The 25324-nt window shown below is 47.1% G+C and overlaps 1 protein-coding gene across 1 annotated transcript; it reads right to left on the bottom strand.

The window, feature by feature from the left end:
• Positions 1–356: 356 nt before the first annotated feature.
• LOC131262257 (developmental protein eyes absent) lies at positions 357–23785 on the bottom strand. The gene is made up of 7 exons (XM_058264221.1): positions 23705–23785; positions 17815–17861; positions 2899–4429; positions 2631–2826; positions 2246–2363; positions 1908–2152; positions 357–1826 (listed from the first exon to the last, which is right to left on the bottom strand). Exons 1-7 carry the CDS (start codon positions 23783–23785, stop codon positions 1645–1647), a joined length of 2400 nt encoding a protein of 799 aa, XP_058120204.1. The 3' UTR covers positions 357–1644.
• Between the last annotated feature and the right edge of the window lie 1539 nt (positions 23786–25324).

Raw genomic sequence — 25324 nt, 5'->3', positions numbered from 1 at the left:
ACCAACACGAGGTGAGTGTATCCGGCCCCGGGTGTAGGAAGCACTTCAGAAGACATCAACGGGATATGCTAAGTCCTGTGAGACCGTGGAACGATTAAACGAAAACCCCCAATATGTTAAGGCACATCCTTCACTTCAAGCATGTCACATGCTTCTCGGATGAATATTTCAAATTAATTGGTTTTCAAATTAATTGGTGGGAGAACTTTCATTCCTTTAATCGTCTCCTCGAATTTTTACGTTGACAACCAAAGTATTATAGGAGAATATCCAAAATGTGCATACAGATAAACAGATTTGGAAGAATCCAAATATATAAACTACTTAAAAAATAAAATGTTGGAAATTTTGTAATACATGTTTTGCTCTTTATTTTCTTTTATACTATACATCCTTCAAGCTTTCATGTGCTTTACACGTCCGTTGGAAACGGCAACGAATGTACAACACTTACAATTCAATGCTGATGATGGTGCCTGCGTTTAAATTTTATTCTAGTGTATTATTATTTTGATTTGAGTAAACGTTTGTGAATATTTACACTTCCCATAGATATATTCGCATGCAGCATTTGAACCTTCCCTCCACGCCCTTATCCGACGGCCCAACATTCGCACGGTTTCGCCTCAGTTCGCCTCAGTAATGAATTTGCTCTATATTTCACAGCTACAACAATCTACGGCTAATTATGAACGATGGCTATCTTCCATCGCTATTCGTTGCAGGCGAAACAACAGCTGCTTTTTTCTCATGTAGCCGGGGGAAAATGGAGAAAGAAGAACACGTTCAGACGAGGTATGTACACAGATGAGTGATCAAAGTTTTATATGTTGTTGCGTGTCGTAGGAAGTTAGTAGCCAGACGATTTGAGAATGATATATTGTATCAGTACATGAATATCTATGCATTCGTTTAGATACCGTTAGCCTTCCTGTTTGATACTCTACTTTTACTAACAACTTCGCGATTCTATCTAACATGCATAAAATCTATCCACTCACATTTGGACTGTTTCACCCATTTCAATTCTGCTCGAGTATGTCTTATTCCATTTAAATTGTACACATTTTAAAGATTAGTCGTTTCATAGAGAAAATAATATTTGCACTGGGATATTGGCTTAGTGTCATCATGGAACGATCCATTATCTACAACAAAGTGAAGCTTTACCGACAACGCGCTTCACGTTATCATCCATTTCCGCAACTTCTCTAAAACTGCGATAAATGCTGGCAAAAGTTACCCGCCATGTACTTTACATTTACTTGTGGGTGTGTGTGAATCTATTTTCAAAGTTTTGAGCATATTGATATTTGTTCAGTTTTTTGTTCTCGTTTTAAAGATTTCGTGACGGAGTTGATGGGATACTGGGTGAAAATTATTGTACACCTACAACAATTGGTGTGCTGTGTACAAATTATAAATACTGGCTTCACGATGTCTTTCCCGTTCCCCGGAAACCCCTCAACCCCATTATCAGCCACCACAGGAGGGACGGGAACGTCTCGAGGAACTGAGCTGTCGGTTGTGTCTTTTTTGGTTTTTTTGCTTTATGCTTTGCGCCAACTGGTGTGCTGGAAGTACGCGTACGCGGATTGCCGCCATTATGAGCTCCGGAACCACGCGGGATGGGTGGTAAAGTTTTCATAAGAAGCCCATCTCGAGGGCGGTGTGTAGCGACCGGATGTCGCTATGACTCGATATCCGCCAAAAGGGAAAGTTAAGGTTTTTGGCTGCATTCTCCTCGTCCTGACCATCGCCGACGACGACGTACGTGCTCTTGCGGCCGAATCTCGTGACGATCCGCTCGAAGCATTGTTCTTTGCCTGGGGGGGGGGGGGGAGAATAACGGTGAGACGTTAGTACATGCGTTCACTAACCTCGTCGTCGGTATTTCGAATACTCACCTATCTTGTTCGCACTGTAGACATTCTCGACCGGAAACACTTGACCCAAACCGTAGAGTAGTATCTTGGCCAGGGCTGGTACCAGCTGGGTGGTGGTCACTAGCACGTTTACGCAGTTTTCCCGCTGGGCGATCATGTTCAAGCACTTTAGCGTCAAACTGTGCCAGCTGTCCGTTTCAAGCTCAATGTCCGAGCGTACCTGCAACCAGTGGTCTCGTTTTTGGGAACCTAATAAACCTCCAACACTGGGAGGGAAAGCAAAAAAAGGGAATGGTTTATGTCAGCTGCTTGACACACTGATTATGCTTAGTGATCCACCGGAAACGCGAAATACTCACTTATTGCGATAGGTATTGTACGTGTCCTTAATTTTCCTATAGCGAAACGCTAGCTTCCGCATCCAGTCGACGCCGCCACGCACACCATTAGCTAGACAAACATTAGGTGGAGCTCCTGCTGAGAGAGAAAAAAAAATGGTCCCACAGAACAAGAAAACACGATTAGAGAAACTTCCCTTCCCTTTCACATCGATTTCGGTGACAAAAATGATGATGAACTACACTGAGTGGTTCCCGTTTTGCCGATTTCCTGCCACCCTTCTCCCTTTTGGCAGTCTCAAATATTGACTTAGGATGTCGAGGAGTGGCTACGGCGGGGGTGCGTACCGGATGTACCCATCCCTCTGATGCATTCAAATATTCGACGCTGTCTAACGATGTTTACCTTGCGGTGTGGCATTGTGGAATCCGTCGGCGGCAAAGTTGTAATTGCTGAGATCCTGCCCGTTGTCATCCGAGGCTACGTCGTCGATATGTATCTGGTCGCACTCCTCCAGGTCGTTGAAGAAAAAGTACGCATCGGCCATGTTGAATATGAGCTCCTCCATCCGGTAGCCCAGTTGGACCTGATGGTCGCGGTTCTGTGAACAGATGTTAAAGAGATTTTAGTTGGTCCATCGTATTTGATCTGGCAAGATGTCTCCGATACCGACCTTATTGTACCGCCCAGCGTAGGACCCCGTCAGTAGCGAGTGGAAGATGATGATCGTCTCATCGAGGTCCCACACGAAAATTCGTTCCGGAGCCTTCTCGCTGATGCCAGGTTCGCTGGTGGAACTACGTGTCGGACTTGGATGTGCATGCCGTCGACCCCGCGCCCGTCCTGCCTTCCCTGTCGGGGTTGTCGTCTTGCTTGCACCCACGTTCCCCACACCACCGGGACCTCCGGCACCGATCGCCGTCGGTGAGATGGAGATGGGAGACTGAGGGGAGTGCGAGTGTGCCAGCATGTTTGGTGTAGTTGCGTGCGCCTCCGAGGGACTCTCCGCGGAAAGACCGGCCGCCACATGGAATCCACCCGCCTGACTGCCGCTCGATCCGGGTGAGCTAACGTACGGTGAGTAGCTGGCCGTGTTGGCATAGTACGGACCGTACTGATCGTTGTAGTAGCTGTAGCTGTCCTGTTGGCCCGCACCAAACTGGCCGAAGGATGACGATGAGTAGCCGTAGGAGGAGTAGAGCTGGGCGGAGTTGTTGTTGCCGGCTGCGGCGGCGGCAGCGTACGGTGACGTAAGGTACGTGTTTGGCGAGGGTATCTTCGTCGTGGTCCGCGTCCCATAGGCCGTGGCGCCGTACGCCGACGAGTAGAACGCCGGTGTGTACTGCTGCATACTGTTGTAGTAATTGTAGTAGTCGGACTTGTGGTCATACACGTTCGCCGAAGCGGCGACCGTGGAACTTTGTAGCGCGTCCAGCGTGGCGACGGCTGCGGCTGCGGTGGCGCCTGGGTTGGCGCAGAATAGCCCAGACCCGTCCAGGTGGGCGTGTGCAGCGGTGGCACCGAGGGGCAGGTTGGTGGTTTGTGTCGCTGCAAGGCTTCCGTCAAGTCCGGGGCTGCGCAGTTCCGATTTGACCGTACCGTCGCTCAGCCAGTGCGACATTCCCAGCTCGCTGGTGCCCAGCGTGGCCGTCGTGGCTCCGGACGTCACCTGGCCTAAGCCAGCAGTGGGGCCACCGGTGCCGAGGGAGGACAACCCATCCACTAGCGATCCCCCACCCGAAGACGAACCGGATCCAGTTCCCAAACCGGAGGTGATAGTTGAATGGCTCGCGCTACTTCCACTACTTCCGCCACTGCTGTTCAATCGACTCCCGAGAGATCCAGGACTTGCAAGTAGTCCCCCGTTACCACCTGCACTAGCACTTGCGCCCGGTGGACCGTACGTCAAGTTGAGGCCGTTGTGTAACGCCACCGAACCGCCAGAACTTCCCCGATACGAACCACTGCCCGTCGCACTCCCGCTTCCACTGAGTCCTCCAACCGGTGAGTGGTGATAAAGGGAATGTGAACTTGCCACCAGACCACCACTACCACCACCGTTGGCGTTCCCGTGATTCGTAGCCGTCGACCCAACGGGGTAGTGGAACGGGGAGCTCAAAGCCAGCGCTGGTCCTCCTCCGATGCCTTCCAGTGTCGGTACCGTTCCGGCAGCTACCAGTGGCTCCGAGAGGTTACTGTAGATACTGCGTAGGAAATGAAAAATATGAAAAGCTCAATTAATACGTGTACGCAGTGGGCTCCTTCGGGAAGGCTTCAAATTTCGTTTATGCGGGAACAAATCCTTACGGTAAGCCGAAGAGCCTACACTCTGACAAGGGTAAGCGAGAAGGGATAGCACATAAATCACAATTGTTTTTACACCAAATACTCCGGTGTGGAGTAAAGAAAGGACGTGTTTATTTTTTTACACAAAGTGTGTTTAGGTTGCTTCAAATTAGCTCTGCAACGACTTCGCATGAGCGTGCGTGTCTTCCACCGGGTTAGGGAACAGTAGTTAGAACGTTCGGACGCAAGGTTTGGATCAGGATGTGGACAATTTTTCTTCCAAATTCCACCGTTGTTTTTTCCTTCACGATGAGCACGCTATAAAACGCGGGTTCCAATTTTCCCCCTTTTTCGCCTCTGCAACCACCTTCCAACCGGAGCGTCTAGCAGGCTTTGATTTATGTGGGTCGACGTGTCATACCGAAAACAAAGCCTACTATTATGACGCACCCGCAACCACGATGGTCGTTTTTCAAAACCCAACGTAGCTTCTTACTCATTGCTTGCGGTTTTCGGCTGTTGCTCCGGTATATGCGACGTAGGACAAGCTCCAACTCCAACAACGCACGGCTCGAACATGGACGAATGAAGCAGGAATAAATAAAACCGCCATGTACGCAGCAGTAGCATAGATCGGTTTTCCATTCCCCCCCCCCCCCCCCCCCCCCCTGGTCAACCCTTCCCGAAAAACCGTCGCAGCTGCAACGTGTGGTTCGCCCTTCGTCAGTGGGTGACATTAATTTTATTGTAATTTCACACTTTCCCTCTAATGATGCCAACCCGACACGTTACCCACCGATCGCGACGAGGGAAGGTGGCCTAATAAATTAATCACCAAGAACTTCGAACCATGTGAGTGAGTTCTAGTAGTGAGACATCGCAAAATATCGTGGATGTGTTTTAAAATGTTTCAAAAATTTAAATATAAAAAAATGATGGTAAATGACTATTTCGTTTTAGAAAGAAGACTTTCCATTAAACGATACGCTGCTGTTGGGAAATTTTTTTTCCGTCGTTGGAGAAAAATAAAATTAGCGTGCGGCACACAGTTAAAAACGGCCGGACGATGAAAAATCAAGGCCAAGGATTGACACATTCCATTGCGATCGAGAGGGAACAATGTGTGCAATAAATGTGCCTGGTGCAATCGAGGGCAAGAGAACGGGGCAAGGATGGGTCGACGCGTGGCAGCCCAGGGGGACTGGAAACGTATCCCCTTGACCGTGCCCTTGGCCAGTTGTAGGTGTCCGCGGGTACCGTTACGGAACGACATATTTGCAAGCCGATTCCTACCTCCTTTCCCGGATGGAAGGCACGGAAACTCGAAACCGTGGCGTATGTACCCCTCAACCCCCAGTCCCCTTCCAGCAATGGCGGGGGAAGGTTCTAACATCGACAGGTTTGTTCTGTAGTTGAAAAAAAAAAAAGTTAAGCCCGTGGAGACGATACTCAGGATGGAGATGTGCGTTCCGTCTGCAGCCGGACAGTGTCGACACTCGAATTTCTGCCCACTCGAGCACATCGAGCGCTAAGGGTGGCACAAAAAGAGTCAACTGGAAAAATTAAACACACAACCAGTGTGTCTGGATCTATGTTCCCAGCCACTTGCCGCGCGACGAAAGGAAGCACAAATCGGTTCCTTTTTCAATGGCAAACGGGGAATTTGCTGAATGGTGACGTTTGTGAGCGTGAAGAAAAATATATCGTTTAAAAAATAAAACTCTCCTCTATCAGCAGTTTGCGGTTAGCATTCCCGATTCCAGGAAACGGTTCTTGAACGATCTTAAAAAAACAACAGCCTACTTTGCGCCCCCTCGGACTACTTGACTTACCATGTTTTTCTACCAAACCGGGAAGGAAGCCTTAAAAACAGACACGGACAGAGCTTCATCAGCAGCGCCCGGAACGGTGCAATTGCCATTCGTCAACAAATTGTACAAATTGCCATTAGTAAACACTCCACCGAAGCTGATGGGTTCCCGTCCGGACGAAAAGTGCTCCCCGAGACACGGGGTGCAGCACCGAAAATCGGTTAACATTTTCCCGTTTTTCGACAATGAATCCAAACGCAGCGAGAAAGGCTGCAAAAGTGTGCGCAGAGAAGAAAATCACAACGAAGGATATTTTTGTAAACCGCAGCAGAAAGCAAAAGTGTGAGAAAATTTTTAAGCTTCAACGGCAGTTTGGGGCGACGTAGAAAAACTGCCCCAGGGGGAAAAACTGTCCAAATTGTAGTTTTAATGGCAACAACAAGAAGTCACGATAATGCGCGAGGAATGAAAAACAAAGTCGACCGTGCTATTATGGCTTACTTTGTTGACAGAATGAAAAGGGATTTTGTTCATCTGAGTTGTTTTGTTCGCTCGATGTCAAAAAGATGTTTAGTGTTGTTTTAAACAAACTTATTCGGAGAATATAGTATATTGGAGACACGCTAGTCGTAGCTGAACTAATAGATCGACGTTGAGTTCAAGATCATCCCTAATGGATCATCACACGGGTGGTCGTAATACGTCGTCCGCCAACTGTCAGGTTCCTGTCCGTCGCAAACCCGCTTACGGTGGGGGATCCGGCACACACATTCATCTTCGTCCGAACTCGCTCGCCGAACGCTGGAGCGCTAACAGCTAATTTGAATTGCCAGCCCAGCGGTCGTCGGACGGCACCGCGGGAAATGGAGTGTTTCCGTTCGGTAATTTTCTCACCCCACGCTGTCCCGCGGACGGTCACGGGCATCAACATGGTGGGTGTTATCATCATGCGGTCCTATGCGAGCCGTGGTGGTCGTCAACTCAACCGTTCGTGTTCTAAATGTTCGGCGTGGGGACGTAATCGAAACGCTACTATCATGTTTACATCTAACCTAGTACTGTTTTAGTTGTGGTTGGTCTGTTTTTCGTCAATATATCTGGAATGAATTTCCCTACCCAAAACTAGGTTAAATTATTCATGTGAAAAAGCATGAAGTTGATAAACAAAGCACATCCAAGCGTAACACTAGAGGGTCTTCTGAAATCTTTAAGAGTCCATCGTGGTATAGTTTTAAAGAAAGTTCTCCTAAATAAAATTACTACAATCCATCTTAGTTCCTTTTTATGGTTCGATTCTCGATGACTCGAAAAAGTGATTTCCATGAATTAAATTTGTCTTGCTTTTCTTTCGGCGGCCACCTAGAACTCGTGGCTATCTTTACGATTGGAACATTTTAATGTAAATCCTGTCACCTCCGATCAGAACCAACAAATCAATGTTTAACGGGCAGAATGGAGGACCTCTTAATTTAACCTCCATCAAATAAACTCGATTCAATTGCCGAATACGGCGCTGGAGGAAAACGCTGATGAAACTTCGCTGACAACAGCTTAAACTGTAGCACGTGTTGGCTATTAAGGAAACAAACTCGAGTACGACAAAGCAGGGGAAACAAAATAATACGCACAACCGAAAACGGGAAAACGTTTTATTTCCTGCTGGCTCAGCCGAGCCGTAACATATTTCGTGCCTTTTATTTCCCACTCGCCACGGGCCACAGGGTGGCAGCACATAATCATAATAATCCTTCCTAATCCAATTGACCAAACATCTTTATTGAGCGAGCGAGGGCCCTCGCTGGTTTGGGGCTCGCTTCCGAGATGCCACCAGCGGAGTTTTAGAGTGGCCACTAAAGAAAGCGGGAAAGCAGCAATAAAATAAAACACACACACACACACGCACACGACAGGGCCGAGGTGTCCGCGACGGTGTCGGTTTGATTTACGATCCCGATACGCTGTGTCCCGATTTGCTGCCTCCAGTTGCCTCGCGCCCGAAAGTCACGTTCTTGGGAGTCCGCGGACGGACGGACGGACAAAACGGTCACATCTTTTGGCAGCGCCTCTCGAGGGCTCCCTTCGCTCTTCGGGGAGACGACGAAGGCGACACCGCGGTGACGCTAAGCATTTATGTTTGTTAACCAGATAATTTAATTGCCCACCCTATTTGGCAGCAGCGCCGAGAACAGAACGTGGACAGATTCGTGCCCGGCGTCCAACATCCGGACTGGGAGGGTTATGTTTCATGACGGGGAGTTCTGGACGTCTGCCTTTTTCGGGGAGGGAATAAGTCGTTTGGGAAATGTGACGCTGAAGATGGTAAGAAATCGGTACAAAACATCCCCCGTCTCGGCCGTCATCGGGAATGGAAAAAAGATTTACCGGGTGCTTTTTATTTATTGTTCGAAATTCCCCGATTTGTGTACGAACAAAATGGAGCTCGTTCGTTTCTTCCGCATTACTTCCCCAACTTCCTGAAGTATACTTCCTTCAGGCAAGGGCGACGCGACGTCGGGAGTGTGGATACAACATAAATTAAAGCAACGAAGACGAGATCATTATGTTCTCGGCCTACTATCCTCTAGTTTTCGCCAGCCACGCTCCCATCCACCCCCCCACCCAGGTCGACGTAAGGGATGTAATGTGATATTTTACGCTTTCCCATCGGCAGAAACATCGTCATCGTCGGCGTCGCCATGGCAGCGGATTGGTTCGTGTCATCGATTCGTCGCATTCGTGATGACGTCGGTGGAAAACCAAAGCCTCAGTTCCGAGATCTCCCCATCCGTACACAAATGTTTCCTTTTTCTTTTTTGTCTCCTCCCCCAAGCCAACCCTCTGCAGCCTTTGGAGTCGGCAACAACAGGGAGGGTTGGTGATGCATTTTTGGGTCAACATACTTTTTCCATGAATTTTCCACCCTTCGGAGTATATTCACTCAAGCACAAGCGAACTTTCCCCACCACCATCGTCATCATCATCATCAACATCATCGTCAGGATAATTTCGTCCGATGGTGTGCGTTTGAGTGTAAACATACGCACGTATCCCCCCCCCCCCAATGTGGAACGACACGCGATTGGTGCCTATTTTCACACTTCCACGCCTGCCCGGTAGAACATTTTCACGGTTTTATTGGTTTGTCGCTTTCTCGAGGTTGGTTGTACGCATGATTCGATTGACGAAAAGCAACCGCCAACGATGCGGACGAATCAGAGATAGAGAATTTTCTTCGATTTTCCTATCAAAGGCACGAACACACATACACATAACTTCTGCACTGAAATATTTGAAGTGGAAAATGGAGAATGATGCTTTATCCTATCGATTAAAATACCAACAAACTACTAAACCATCTAGAAGAAGAAAAAACAATTTGAATTTCAATTTCAATAACAAGAAAAGTAAATGATTATGATATTTAGGAGCAATTTTGTCAAAAATTTGATGAAGGACTAGACAGATTGTTAAAAGCACAGAAGGCAAAATAAGTAACCATTACATTGCTTTAATCATTAACAGATCCAAGAATGGAAGTTTATGTGCTATTAAACTATAAATACTTGTTGTAAAATCTGACTATATGCTTATACCATCCGAAGTTTTGAATCCAACATTATTGTATCCTTTAGTATCTTATCATTTGATATGTAATTTTCTCATATTTTAAAACACATGGAAGTGTTGTTTAAAATTTAACCATTGAACTGTACATAAACAAACTCATCATCAGATCAGAGACCATCAAATTGTGCGATTCGGTTTTACTTCCACTTTGATGGTTATATTTACCTTTTCGATTCGGTTCCATTTCACAACAGTTGGCTTGTTCCTGTTGCATTCCACGCATAAAGCCAACGCATAAAGATCGAATAACATGATGCACCATCAATGGTAGCAAACAAACGAGATAACAGGGGAAGAAAATGCAAGAAATGCAGACGCACAGGCAAGCACTGGGAGCTATTTTCGTTCCGTTGTCCATTCGGAAGGTAGTTGGATGGATTGGTTACGATACCGGCTCACCGGAAGCCCCACCACGGAGCAACGAGAGGAACGATCCGATGCGGGAAGGTATCGAATTTAATATCACTTCCCGCAAGAGCGTGCCTCGGTGCGTATAAAATAACCAAAATAAAAAGAAGTCAAGCAGCGGAAGATGTGACGCGATGCGGAAACGCCAGGAAGTGACATCGATGCACCGATGCATCCTCGCCCGGGGGTGGGGGTGTAAATTGATGGCCCGAGCGCATCTCTACCCCAACAGTGTTCCGGGCGAATGAATGAATTAAAGCCTATTTATAGGGCGGCCGGAATTGAGTGCGTTCTATTTTTTCTCTCCCTCTCTACAGCGCACTTCTTACGCCATCGTAATAATGCTAGAATTACATAATAATTACATCGTAATGTCGCCCCTCTGAGCTGGTGCACGCACTCGGGTCTTTAGCGTCAATTGCGGCATTCTGTTCCGGAATGTGGCAACAGTAAAATAAACAAGTTACGGCTTTTGGAATCAAATTCCCCGACTAGAGACAAACACGATTGGATTTAGAGTTTGGTGAAGCAAATGACTTGCGCACAGTATGGTGAACAACTGGTGACGTTTGGCTTCTTAAAAAACACAACGATCTTGGAGTGTTTTGTCCGAACGGTTCTTTCTACCATTTTCCTTGCTCCTGGTTTTATTTTATGTGGTGCCGATGAGTTTTCTTCATCACTCTCGTACAAACGGACAATCTGGAGCCGGCTTTTTTCGCTTTTAACGATCGAGTTGTAATGTTTACGCATAAAGTGGGTAAGAAAGCGATTCATCGCGACGTTTGACGAGCAGAACGTGGCCTGAGGACCGCACGATGATGAGCTATTTCCCCGCGGCTCCAGCAAAGTGTCGATGAAATTTGAAACAAACATAAACATAGCAAGAGTTTTATTGGACCCCATTTTGGGAGGCAGGTGGATTGGGTCCATGGAAAACATTTAACGAACGGAAAAGTGTAATATCCTACTCGAAATCTCGTCTTGTTTGTTTACATATCGGGCCAATTCGTTTGATATTGAGTGTAGCTCAAAGGCGTCATCTTGTTCCCAGTTTTCATAAAAACCGAATCCTATGTAGAACCAATTGCGAGGCGATAAATTCCGTTCCGTGACATTTAACAAATGTTTCTTCGCGCGCCGATTTAGAAAATGTTTCACTGTGCGCGGACGTTTCTTGGGCGAATCTTGAACATCACGTGCGTGGCATTTTTTCCCAACATTCCTTCCCATTGCCCTTTTCGCCAAAACGACCTTGTGCTTCGCTAGAAATGAGATTTCTACCAACGGAACGGTCCGTCGGCATCCGAAACCCGCTACCCGCTGGATGCAGATGAGTTATTTGCGCTTCTGCCTAAGTAAAGCCAGCTGGACAGGAACAAAAAAAGGCTGCCACACAGAACCCTAGCGACTTTCGGGGCTGTCGTAGGCCCACGGTGGGTTTGTGTGTTTTTTTGCGCATTCTGTTTGGTACGGGCAAAATTGAAAGGAAGTACAAATAGAATGGAACGTTACTGGTTGCTTCTTTGGCTTCTACTGCATCTTCTGTCCGATGGAAAAAAAAGATGATGCAGATGCGACCCACAAACAAACTGCACAACGTCTGCGATCTCGGTCCTCGGGCCCGATTCAAGGGCGCCCTCGAGCGAGACCACTTGTTCCATTCACGCCGCCGCACACATCCCGTTTTTCCTTTTAACATCGGCGCATTTGTGCAACACATGTTGGTAAACTGTGAGTTGGCTGAGGCAAGAGCACGAGAGGCCTGAAAAGTCGGCCACTTCACGCCCGGGTCCGCTTCGTAGCGAGTAAACTAACTCGGCCGGAAAGCCCGCGTCCTAAAGAGGGTTAGGTCCTTCTTTCGAACCCAGTGCTCGGTATGTGTGTGGGAAGGATTACGCCAAGTGTTAAGTGGTGGTAGCCTAGTAGAAAAAAAAAGACTCCTTACATCTCGGGGATGCGTTTTTGGTATTCTGCGGGCCAAATTTCCCTTCCAAAAGCGGGTCTTCCTCGAGGTCCGGGAAATCTGAAACTCGCGCCTACCAGCGAGGAACAGGACAAAAATTCAAGGCGAGAAATTCAAATGAAATGGTGCGTAAGGATCACGCTTCTCGATCCGTGCCGGGTTTTTTTCTCGAGCGTTGGTGATTTATTTGAGCGTACCAGCAATTATCCACACCCTCGGAGAGTGACCAGAAAATTTGTCCATCTCAGCATCGGAGCAGCGAAGATGAAAAAACAAGTATGGTCAATCCACTGGGACTCTGTGACACTCTGTGTTTTGCATCATCCTGTTCGTAAATGCACACCAGATGCGGAGAATTTAAGAGATGTTTCCTTTTTATTGCCTTTTGATGGCTTTTGTGCAGCTGGAAGCCTTTAAACTTGTTTTGTTAAATGTGTCTACTTCATTTTAATACTCATTATTCATTTGAATATTCTTAAACTGCTGCTTCATTGGATTCCATTTAAATATTCTAAGACTCATATTGAAAAGCAATTAGTTTATGATATTTTTTTGTACCACGATTACTTCTTTTAGTTTTAACCCTAGCTACAGGTGCCTTATTCCTGTAAGTAAACGTTCCTTCAATGTACCCACCATCCTTTTGTCCATTTAACCGAACGATACGCACTCACAAAAGCAGCCCCGGTTAACTGTTCTTTTTGATTTTCCGTTGAATAGTTTTCCTTCATCATCGCGGGTTGTGAGCTAACGAAGGGAAAACCAGCGGGAGCTCGCTCGCAGTATTCTACAGAACCGAACGAAGTTGCAAGGGCGCGTACCAACCGGCGCAGATTGAAACTCGATCCTTTTCCGTCGGGCCATGCAATGCATTTTACGAAGGGAAGGAAAAACCCGGCGGCTCCATTCCATTGCGTTGCGTTGAATCTGGTTCGGTAAAGCGCCATAAAAAAACAGATCACACATCCGCGTTGTCCCGGCTACCATACGTTCCTGGAACGCCGACGGTCGGAGGACCAGCTGAGCAATACGGTGCTGTTTACAGATTGCTCTTTTTTTACCCCCGTGGACTCTTCGGGAAAACGGGGAGGATCACAAATGTTCCCTCAAATTGCCGTACCATCGCTTGGCTCAAGCTGGTGGTGGTGTTTTAATAACTACTCTATTTAACATGACCTTATATTGAAATGCCGGACGGGATCACTTAGGCGAAGCGTTTCTTTATCTTTCCACCAGTTGATTAATGGTTTCGTCTACGTCCGCCATGAATTTAGACGCAGCTAATTCCAGGCGGGCGGTGTTTAGGGCGACTCCCTAACGGCACAGACTCCCTGCACTAATGCGCCACAAATTGTCGCCTTTCCGCAAGCTAAACACGAAACGAACCAAATCCGCACTCCGTCGTCCGGATGTCGGTCTCGGGGCGGGGAAATGTGAAGTATGTTGCGAAACTGGAACGAAACGAGGCGTTGTTCCAATTGTCGAGCTCGCGGAAAGCTAAATGACTTTTGTTGCTATTGAAGCTTACCTAATTGGGGAGCATTTTTGTTGGCGCATCCTCTGGCTCGGGATATGTGAATTGTGCCAAAATTTGCAACGTCAACGTTTTTCACTGACATCATTAATCACGTGGGATCCAGCGGGAAGACCATGTATAGCGAATTTATTTTTAGAAAATGATTTAAAAAGAAATATGTTTGTTTCTCTTCAACGAACATAACAAAGCATGAAGAGAAAATTCGTTTGAAATATAAGAAAAAATGTGAATGAATTTATAATAACGTAGTTTTATGTTTGTAACAGAATCGTAAGCAAAAAGAACTTTTATCTTAAGTCGTTCAAAACTCTTAGAAAACAACATATTATTCACACCAAAAATAAGAACAGAAAGGCGGATATGTTTTATTGCACTTTCGAAGACTATCGCTTTTTACTCGACAAGTAGTAATAAGTTCATAGAGATAATCTTCCTTCCACAACAGTTCGGATCATAATAAAATTCGATATTCCACAGATCGATCCATCCAACGGAATGGGCTATCAGGGGGGGGAGAGAGGGAACAAAAGGCAAACAAGAAGCAGGAAAAAAGTCACCAAGCCACCAGGGTAAGGGGCCCAGCCAGGATTGGGTGTCCATAAGTCACGAGCCCGAAGGAATCGAGCGATCGAGCTGTGCGTGCCACTTGGTGTGAATTTAATTTTCCCCATTTCCGTGGCACTTTCGGTGTTCGACCGACCGACCGACCGGACCACCCACCAGGGTGCACACGCTGCTATGTTTGCCTAAGGTCCATTATCCTCCCCACCCCCCTCTCCCAGGCGCCGGAGGCTTCACCTCGAGGAAGTCGTCGAAGACGCGACTCTCTTCGAATATCTCTTTCCACCGCTGCTGAATGTCTTAAATCATAATCTTTATCTTCATCATCAGTGTGTCTTTTCCTGGGTATATCTTATTTTTTATCCCCCTCCTACCACCTCCCCTCCACCTCCCCAACATTATCTCTTCTTTTCATCGCACCTTCGAGAGTTCCTTTGTTTTGAATTCGCGCCCGGGGTTTCCGAACGTCCGTTTCCATTAGGCTCGCGTGTCCACAAACCATCGGTGGTCCTCAAGGTTTCCCGTTCCACAGCATTACTTTATTTCGCATGGAACCCTATCGATCGTCCGGTGGATCACACACACCAAACGAAAAGAACGTCCAGGTGAGAGGTGGATTGTTTCACTTCTTTGTCATCCTAATTCAACCTGACATCAATATCGTTCCTTACAAATTGTCGTCAATTTATTGGCAAAGCAAAAGGAGCACGAAGACGGTCCGAGAGAAAAAAAAACATGTGGTCAACGGAACGGACCACGCTTCGACCAAGGGCTGGACGATAAATCGGGCATGATTTAGATGTTTCCACGAGCGACTCGGAGTGGTCTTTTTCGGCCGTCAGTAAATCTCTCCCCGGCAAACATTCGAAGTTAATCCCCTCCCCCGAGCCCAGAACGCCACAGTGACACAATCAACAATTTCGCAAATTACCACCGATTACTAACGAGATCGTAAACGATCGTCCGGACGGTAATCCAGACATGTTGACTGCGATCTTCATCAACCGGAGGCTTGCTTCTTCCGTGTGTATGCTCGTCACCCAAAAAGGAGCATAAAATCTGGCCCCTCGATAGTAGTTGACGCTATGAGCTAGGACCAAGGCCACCATATGCCGTTCCGGTCGCCAAAGTGATCACTTAGCTCCCGGGGATAAGTCTGCGTCCGGGTTGCGGTCCGGCGTACGGGTATTTATAATAATCTAATTAGACGAAAACTAGCAGTCCATCAAAAACGGCCGGCTTCCTTTCTCGTCTCGTCTTCGTCTGGTGAAAATGGGTTTAGATGGGTTGCGGACTGACGAACGCCGACGGCGGCACGGCTTTGCTTTTATCTTTTGACGATCTGACAGCGACCGTTTCCGAGGGCGGAGGGTTTAGAGAAAACGCTGTCACGGCGCAAGGTTCTTTTTCTCGTCTCGTGTTCTAATGCGAACATTAGTCGCTTACTTCTTGCTACTTCATAATTATGATGGAGCATTATTAGATTCGTGAAGAGTTAAGCAGGGCATCCATCAGGTGTTTGTTACCCATTTTAACTGTTGTTTTAAATTCAATTTAAATACTATTATTTTGTTTCACAAGAGAACAAACTCTTTCCATTTTTTATTTGCGATTTATCCTTCGTCGTTTTTCTTGTGACTCACGCAAAGTAAACAGTGGAGTTCGGGGCTTCTTCGGGGAGCTTGGTGTGAAAATTCCTTCCCGGTGACTAATCTCCACCCTGGGCATCCGTTTCGACACCTCTCCACAACCCTCACCCACCGAAACGGACGGGGATCGGGTGTTCGGAATCAACTCGACACCACCGCCAGAGAGCCGTTAATCGCTAATCGATCGCACCGAATCGCTTTTCCAGATTGGAGATCCCACATCCGATACGGTCCAGGGCAGTAGCGTATAGTTTTGTGTTTGTGGCCGGTTTATATATATCTAAATATTTAAGCCGTTTAAGCGAGATACTTTATCGGAAAACGCGCGCGCGCGTGGAACAAGGTAGGGGGAGGGTGCGAAGGCCCGGGGGGGGAGCTGAAGCCATTTCATCTGCATACAGATGACGCCCGGTTCCCCCCCCGGCGATCTGCGCGCATTCCGCCGTAGACAAAAGTCTTGTCAACGATGGCCATTGTCACAGCTTGGTTGTTTGTTTTATTTTAGATTTGGTGTTTCGTCTTTTTTGTCCACTGTTTCATCTTTTTCTTCCTCTTTTCTCCCGTTTGCCCTCCGTTATCCGGAATGGCCATTTCGATTGGGCCTTCGATTGGGATTATGTTTTATTCATGTTCCCCACGGTTGGTTCCCCAACGGGAACGCGCGCAAACTCCTCCGTGGTCGACTCTCGGGCTCGACTCGTTCACGCTGCCTTTTCCCGCGATGAGGAGAAATGTTCGGGATGAGTTTGGGAGCATCGTAAATTTCGTTTGGGCTCATTTTCGTTTGCGCCTTGTCGAACCGTGGCTCAACACGTTTCTGGTTTTATCGCTGAACTATGATTTAATGCTATTGATCATTGCTCGTTAGGTGGAGAGCTTCTTGGCGACCAATTGATCACCGGAGTGTTTCGATCGCGATGATCGCATCCCCGACTGAACCTGGTTTGCCAATGAGCAACGCACGCACACGGGTTTCTTCTTGTCTCCTATCATATTCTTTCCTACAAATCGCAATAGACTTGAGGGTAGAAATATCATTAAACGTAATTTAATTTTATTAGACAAGATTCCTTCTTCGGGTTTTCATTTCAATCCTTCTGTCAACTTGTTGCTAGTTCATAAAACAGACTTTAAAAATTTATTCCCTGGCATATTTCCTCCCTCCTTCTGTGTTTTCCTCCCCTCAAAGATCGTCACCGATATTTTCTGTAATACCGTGGCAGCAATTTTTATGTCTTGTTTTGACGATCGACACGGTTTCCTCCCACAAAGGCACAAACGCACTTTACTGCATTCTAACGCACTTGTCGGCGTTTTATTGACTCGCCCGTCAGCTAACCAACCGGCAAATCTGCACCGATGAAACGAGCGAAACGAACCGGTGTGCCAAATAAAGCGCCCAACCCCAGCTGGGCCATAAATCCTTCCTTAAACCTCCCCTCCGATCGTACGACTCGCCAGTTAAACGTCACTTCGCACATTTCTTACGACCACAAACCCGGGATGCCAGGGAGTTTACGATCGAGCGCGATGGTGGACTGCAGCTTTACTACCTCCCCTTCCTGTTGGGATGTTGGGAGAGATATCGTAACGTGCGTGTAGTTTCCCGACCGTTTTCTTACCGTAAATAATCACGCACGCCATTAAACCGATCTGCAGATCATTTCCTTCTCGCGTTTAAATTAAAAAACAATCTCTTTCGCGAAATGGGTTCGTGGTTCGTAAAGAAACGGTTGTTACTTACCGGGAACGTTCCGTCGTTTCGGGTCCTTCAGTGCGTGATCGTTTTCCCTGCGGCGGGAGGGGAAAAAGAAAGAAAATGACGTGAGGGAGGAGAAAATAAATGTAATGTTATCAGGAGTGAGTCAGAAATGCTAACGGAAGCGAAAGAATATTTTTGGTAAGTGTTAAAACAGTTTCCCCAAAAGCACCGTGAGAGAAATGATCTCGTTAAAGATCGTTCAATTTAAACAAGAAGGAAGATAAGGAACCTGATAATGATGATGATTGGTGTGTGGCGTTTGTCTCAATATTTACAACGCGGCATGGTCCTTCTACTTAGCGATCGTGATTTATCAGGCCCTCTGTGTCTTCCTGTGTTTTCCCGAAACCCCGGTGTCGGTGAGCTCGTAATTTATCTGCAACGAGTTTTCCTTCGTCGGAACTGGGTCGCCGTGTACGAAAAAGCTCGCCACCCGTTCTCGCATTTCCCACCGATTTTCCCACCACCCCCAGGGGAGGATCGTTTTCCGTGAAGGAGCGACGATCTAGCGGTGGGCCCTAGCGGCTCGTAAAACGCTAAACGGGAACAAATTATTTAAACGCTTCCTCCAATGGCACGATAAGAGCAGAAGATGCCATCGGATCGCCCGGTCCCTCCGCCTTTCCTCTCGAGGGGATTCCGAGGGCGACGACGACGATATGGCCAGCAAGTTCCTGGGAGGAAAAACCTAGCGGAGCGTTCGCTTCCTTGTTCCGTGGGACAGAAGTAGCATCGGCAGCAGCAGCAACAACAGCAACAGCACCATGTCGTACGGCTTCCCGGGTATTCGAACCTTCGCCTGCATCGTATTTTATGCACCGCCGGTCGAAAGATCCACTTGACAGATTTAAGGGCTTCCCGCGTGTGGTTCCCTTTTTTTCCTCCTTATTTTTCCATTCCGAGCCGAACGCGGGGCATGATCATGAGAAAACGATCGGAGGGAAAATAAATGAGAAAAGAAGAAACACATCCAACATCACACAGACCTCACTCAAAATCGAACAAAAAGTCGTAAAAATAAAAAAGGCGACAACTGATGGGTGTCAACAAGGTTCCGCGGGCCACGGGCGGGTGGGGGAACGCATAAAAAACCGATCGACGTGGAACGGCGCAGAAACGGCGCATGTGTTGACACGAGGTCGAAGATTTCGATGATTCCGATTTTTTTTGTTGGTTTGTGCGTCTCTGTAAGGCACGAACCAAGGCAAAGCGTCTAAAACGCGAGTAGTCCCAGCCTGTTCTAATTATTCGTTTGGAACAAGTTGCATCTACACAAAAACTGTATGTAAAAATGTGTTAAGAAGAGATTGTAAAATTCAAACACACACTCACATAAATAATGGGCCTGTAATCTCCTTCTTTCATCTCCTTCCAAGGACCTTATCGGAGCGTCTACCTCGTCCAACAGAACTGTGGAAATGCATCACCCTTGTAAATTATCGCGGTTATCCCGGGTGACTTCTGGATGTCATTAAAACGCGCACACACTTATCAACCCCGTTATCGTGTTCTGGTCGACGGCCGACACGAATTTTATATCGCCACGATTACTGTCGACTCCCTTCCACAACTGCCTGTTCAAGCTTCAACTTGTCATGAGTCTCTAGATTGCTTAACGGAGTCGAGTCGATGTCGACTAAGATCACATCGCCAACTGTGAGGGAAAACGATAAAATTATACCGTTACTGAATGTTGTCGTGTGTCAAAAGTAATGCCCTTCAAACTGACTTGTAGAACTCCTCGAAGTGACTAAACGATGGACGATGGATTTGTTGGTACGAACAGATATGACCTTAAGGTTTAAGAGAAGTCGATCTTCAGCTGATTTCCGAGCAGACTCGAACCAGGTAAGAACTTCCACCAACTGAACACCTTTCCCCCAAAAAAAAACCGACCACAAATAGGGGTAGAAAAAAGGCCCATAAATAATGCTCATAAATAATAACTATAAAAAGCTAATTAATGGGCGAAAGAATTATGTTGTTGTTTGCTGGTTAATTTTTATTGACAACATTCCAGCGGAGTCCGTCTCCAAAACGGTTCCGGATGCGCTCTCGCGCTGGGTTATGTTTATTTTACGAGGCTCGTTGTCGTTTTTTTTTATATGTTTCCAATGGTTGCTTCGATCGATCGATGTTGCGGGACAGTGGAATCATCTGGTGCTGGTTGCTACTCGCGTTGAGAAACGTGCGATTTATCTCGCGCACCCGATGCACACAACCAGAAGAGGATCAATCTCGATCGTAATTTGCCTTCCGAGTGCCGTGTTTAGCGCCCGGCGTACAGTTGATGTTGGGGAATCTGAAGAAGCTCGTATCGATTTCTGGCGGACCTGGCTCTCTACCTCTCCTCTCGCTCGCTTATGAGCGTTTATGGCATTTTTTGGCGATCGTTTTGGAGAACACGTTACCCGGAATCCGTTCCGAAAACCATTCCCCATCTTGTTATGGTTCCTTCTGGCGAAAGCTGAACGAAATAAAAAGCACAATTCGAAGACAGAAAAGTGTTGCAAACTGTTAGCACAATACACGGGCGGGCTTAAACGGTTGGTGAAATATGGCAAACATAATCATTCGCTGTTCGATGTACTTTCGGACCACATCCCGATGCCGAAGATCGTGTCGAAGCACACGATCTCGTTCTGAAGGAGCAGTCAACCTTACACGGCAACCGAAGCGAACCCCATTACGAGGTGCATTACGCCAGTGGTACACTTTGGAGGAACAGTTCTTGTGCTCCCCAGCTTTATGCTGTTGTTTTTTTTTTTTTGACGCTCTTGAAGGTGTCGGTGAGCATAAAATGTGCAAATGGGAAAAATGAACCAACCGTCCCGAGACGCTGTTGTTGCTTGGACGCTGGGACACACATTTATCACGCCTAAAACATGTGTCCGGATCCGGATGGAGAAGTTAGCTAGGCAGGGTTGGGTAGGGTAAAGCCACTTGAACTTACACACTCGTGCAAACCAAGGGCACACCGAAAACGAAAAAAGAAGCACATTTGTACGAACGGATGGTCCGTTTTTCCTGCAGCTCTTACGCGGCTGCAAAGTGTCAAGTGACGGAAATCATTACATCGGTTCACTTTTCTTTACTTTTCCGTCTTGTTTTCAAACCGAATCTGTTACTCCCATGTGCTTTTCCTTTTTCGCTGACCAAAAAGTGACCGAGCCTTCAAGTCTGCCGAAGCGACGGGCTGCAGCTTATAAACCAGGCCAACCCGAGGAGGACTCAGGCCAAGTTTCGGGACCCTGCGCCTTGTGTGGCAAATGTGGACACGACGGTACGGTAAGAAGTTGACACCCCGGCCGTTCGCCCGGTAGACCTTTTCCGTGGAATGGTCACAGACTTCTAATAAATCTACTTGAAAAGTGACCAAACGCTGCTTAAAATATTAGTTGAAAGATTTTCCAGGAATTTCTCTCCCCTTGTGGCCGAAGGCGAACCGAGGATGCCGGTAATATTATTATTCGTTGCTTTTCGCTCTCTCCGTCGCGCCCGGCGAGGGTTTCCCCCTTTTTTCTCGGGCTCCGACGACGACGTCGCCCCGGGTTCCATTCGGCGATCAAATCACGTACGCCGGGTGAGTGCGGGGTCGTTAACCAGGCGCAGGGCGGGATGGGGGGACGGTCCTTCTCGCAACATAATTTAAAACATAATTAATTTTATATTATTTTTTAATTTATCTTCCCCTTTCGCCCCGCAGGAGCGCGCGTGTTTGTTTTGATTTAATTCGTCATGTGTCACCAAACGTCGCCTCCGTGTCCCTGACCCACCTCCTCCTCCCTGGCGTCGGGGACACATTTTTCACGCGGCACTTTTCCATTCCCCACCAGTGTCCCCGATAGTGATCTTTAGGACTTTGGCAACAGGCCGACCAAGTTGGTTTCCTCGCCAGGGTGTTCTTTTCCGACTAATTTAAAACGCTGAAGCTACGCTTTTTCTGGCGTGTGCTAGTGCGCTAATCATCTATCATTATCACCGAACTGTAGCATTCCACCCAGGTTGGGGTTTGTTTGGAAATAGGATTTGCGTTTTTATCGCCAAGGGTTGGGTTGGGGATTTTATTTGTCAGAAGTAAAGTCCCCCCGACGTCTAGGGAGATTTTCACGAGACGTATTTTATGGCTGATTGCCGATAGCGCTGCTTGGAGAATCCACACAAACTGGTAGATGTAAAACTTTGTGGTGATTAATGTTCACATTTTAGAGGTAAGTTTAGCTTTTTTAGACCGTAAAGAATTTTTTGAGTGTATGTCTTAAATTTTAAGTGTATGTTTAGAAAATATTTAACATGTTAAACATGTTTTATGTCGTATGGCCTCCTTCTTTTCCTATTCTGGTAAATGTTGAACATCATTCAACACAACTGTTCGACCGTCCCAGTGAAGACTAATTTGTTTGATGATGCACAATTTCGTGCAAAATCGGAGATAAAAATGCAACCTTAAAGGCCTCGAAGCATCGTGCACAAAAGACCCGGCCTCCGTTATTTGTCACTTTGGGCATCCAAGCACAGGACCTTACACACACACACACCCCATGTGAGAAGGCAACGAGGAATTCACCGTGGAATCCCACCGGGTTGAATGATCAAGGTAAATTAAATTAATAAACAAAAAGACACAACATTAACACGGCATATTTTAGCAGGCACACACACGCACAGGCAGTGAGACACGTGGAGCTCCCCGGGGTTGGACCGATGGCTTGGAGAGATCAGACCGGGCGATAGTGTACGTAAGAACGTAAGAAAGGAAGAATTATGGCAGCCTCTGGGAGGCTTGGGAAAAACGAGCGAACGAACCTCGCAGGAATGAGAAATGATCGGACAAATAAAATTTGAAAAATAACCATAAACCAATGGGGTGTGCGTGTGCACTATGTGTGTATGTAGGTGCGATGTGTACGTATGCTTATTAGGAGACGAAAGGACTTCGACCAGCGAAGGTGCAGAAATGCAAATTTACCGTGGCGAAAATCGCGAAGATTTTTAACGGTGCATTTTAAAATGTTTTTAAGCCCTTAAACATGTTTTTTTTCAAACTTTAGCAATATATAGTTAGAACATCCATAAATCAAACTGAAGCCAGTTACAGCGATATAGCTATAACGCTCTCAATGTGGTTAGAAAATCAAATCAGTGAGGGGTGTTTAAAAGCAAATCAATATGAACAATTTAGTCCCAAATCACCACACAATTTATTGGAACTTCATCGGATGAAACATAGGCGAACATAGAGCGTCACATCCCTCGAGTCCCCTTTCTTTCTAATATGATGCATCGGATGTGGAGGATACCCACGGGGGAACAAATTGTTAAATAATTTGTATCTCTAAACAGCCATAAAACTAAACAAATTTATGGCCTGCCGAACTCGTGTCGAGAACCTTCCTTTTTCCCTGTGGTTCCTTCTGGGGGCTACCCGTTGGTGGCAGCGAAGCACCCGAGAAGGGAGTTGGGAGTTGTAAAATCAAATCGACGTAAAAATCTCACACACAACTCAAGGGTGAAAGAGGATAGAGGAAGAGAAGAGATGAAACGTGGAGGGAGGAGGAAAACCCGGCAGCAAATCGATAGATAAAAACTGGTTAGAAAACAGGTGAGACACGGAGAAGAGATGGAGAAGACCCGTACCGAAGATAAGGACAAGATCACAACAAGACACATACTTGCTTGCTTTTCCGTAGATTGGAGCCGATAGTGGGATGGTTAGAGGAAAAAGAAAAAGCCCATGGATGAATAGAACGTTAGTTCTAAGTCGTTAGGTTAGTGGGGTTTAAGGCTAGTCGTGAAGCGAGGGACACTACCTCTATCAACCACTACCACCGTTTTATAAATGGACGAGATTTTGGATTGTTTAGTTTTGTACCTTTGGTTCTATCTCTATCATTTTATCAATGATGGAGATCCGGGGGGCAGATATATAACTACAAGGCATTAGTGTCACCATTGCATACGATTTTCACATTAAGAATCGATACACACACACACACACACGCACACAAAACACGGGCCCCGGGGCGGCAGTTGCGGATGCACGGTCCGGAAAAAAAAACGGGACGGGAAAATTTCACTCCAAGAACAACACTTACATGCACACTGACTCAAGCACTGAGACTGGACGGGGGATCTCCTTCGGAACTTCTGGATGACGTCTCGTGAGGCGGACTGAGGCGAGCGACTCGATCGACTCGAACCGCACCAACAACACGTCACGCACCAGCTCCAACTCCGATGGACAATTTGACGTGTGCCCCCGTTCTTGCCCCCGCGCGCGCGCACACGGACCGCTCCGTTGTTGTTGTTGTTGTTTGAGGTTAGGTCAGCGCTTAAACGCAAAGGTTTGCCGGTTCACTTTGAAACTCTTCTCTGCGTCGCAACGGCTCATTGGATGCACTTCAAACGGGCCTTTGGCCAAACATCCACTCTGCGCTTCAAAACCGCAACACATTAACACACGGACGCACACGAACCATAACTACGGCACCGGCAACCACGGCGCAGTCCATGAGGAGTTGTCAATTACGCGGGACCTCGGGACTACCGCTCGTCCAGGTTGAAGGTCCAGGCCCGGCTCAGGTGCAAGGCGATTCCGCGAAATGTAGATCATGTGCCGCGTAACCTGCTGATCTTCCGATGCTCGTTTATCCCGATGCTTGTCTCTCCCTCTTTCTTGTCTTCTTCACTCTGTCTTCCACCTTGTCAGCATCTCTTCCTAAAAAGAAGCCGAAGTTTCGTTTGCTTTAATGCGAGGTTTGTTTAGTGTTTCTCGTTTCTTAGATGCTACTTTTGGGTTTTGGTTTTTTGTTTTTATTCGTACGACTCCCTTTCCGGGACCTCCCGCTGGTTTGAGATTTTATGCTCAACACACCGCCCATCCTCCGGCCACCATCTAACCAACTGATCATGTGCCTATTCCCTCGCCCGGAGTGTCTGGCATATCGTCCCCGGTCCCGAACCCACCTCTGTCTGGCGACACTCTGAGACACTGCGCTGGAGAAGCGACCCGTATAAGCGACAGTACTGTTTTGCATTTTTAACCCCTACCCAGTGTGACAGACACTAACTGCGTGTCAATTGGTCTCCCTCGAGGACCGCCGGTACCGGGGCCGATGTATCATTCGAAATTTATGATCGCGCCGAACAGTTCCCACCGTTTTCGAGACGCGGAATCTCGCGAACGGAAACGTCATCTTCCATATTTCGCCACACGCCGTTTTGGCACACGGGAGAAGTAATGAAGGTGCGGAGTTGGAGTTGGAGCATCCAACAAACCAAATCTGGGAATCGTCATCGTCTCCGAAACGGCCGAGATAGTTATGGTGGTCCACGGAAGTTCGCTTCCTAACTCCTTCTTGAAATCGGAAGTGAGTCGCGTTAGTCTGAACTGTAATTCCGGTGTACATTTAAACCAGCGACCACCGTTTTGGAAGCTGGTAGAAGAATCCTTTGTAACATTGAGAACGGGACTAGCGATCGGTGATTCCCG

The sequence above is a fragment of the Anopheles coustani genome, chromosome 2 (assembly GCF_943734705.1).
Source record: "Anopheles coustani chromosome 2, idAnoCousDA_361_x.2, whole genome shotgun sequence".
In the NCBI taxonomy this organism is placed as follows: Eukaryota; Metazoa; Arthropoda; class Insecta; order Diptera; family Culicidae; genus Anopheles; species Anopheles coustani.
This window is presented reverse-complemented; position numbering and strand designations above follow the sequence as displayed.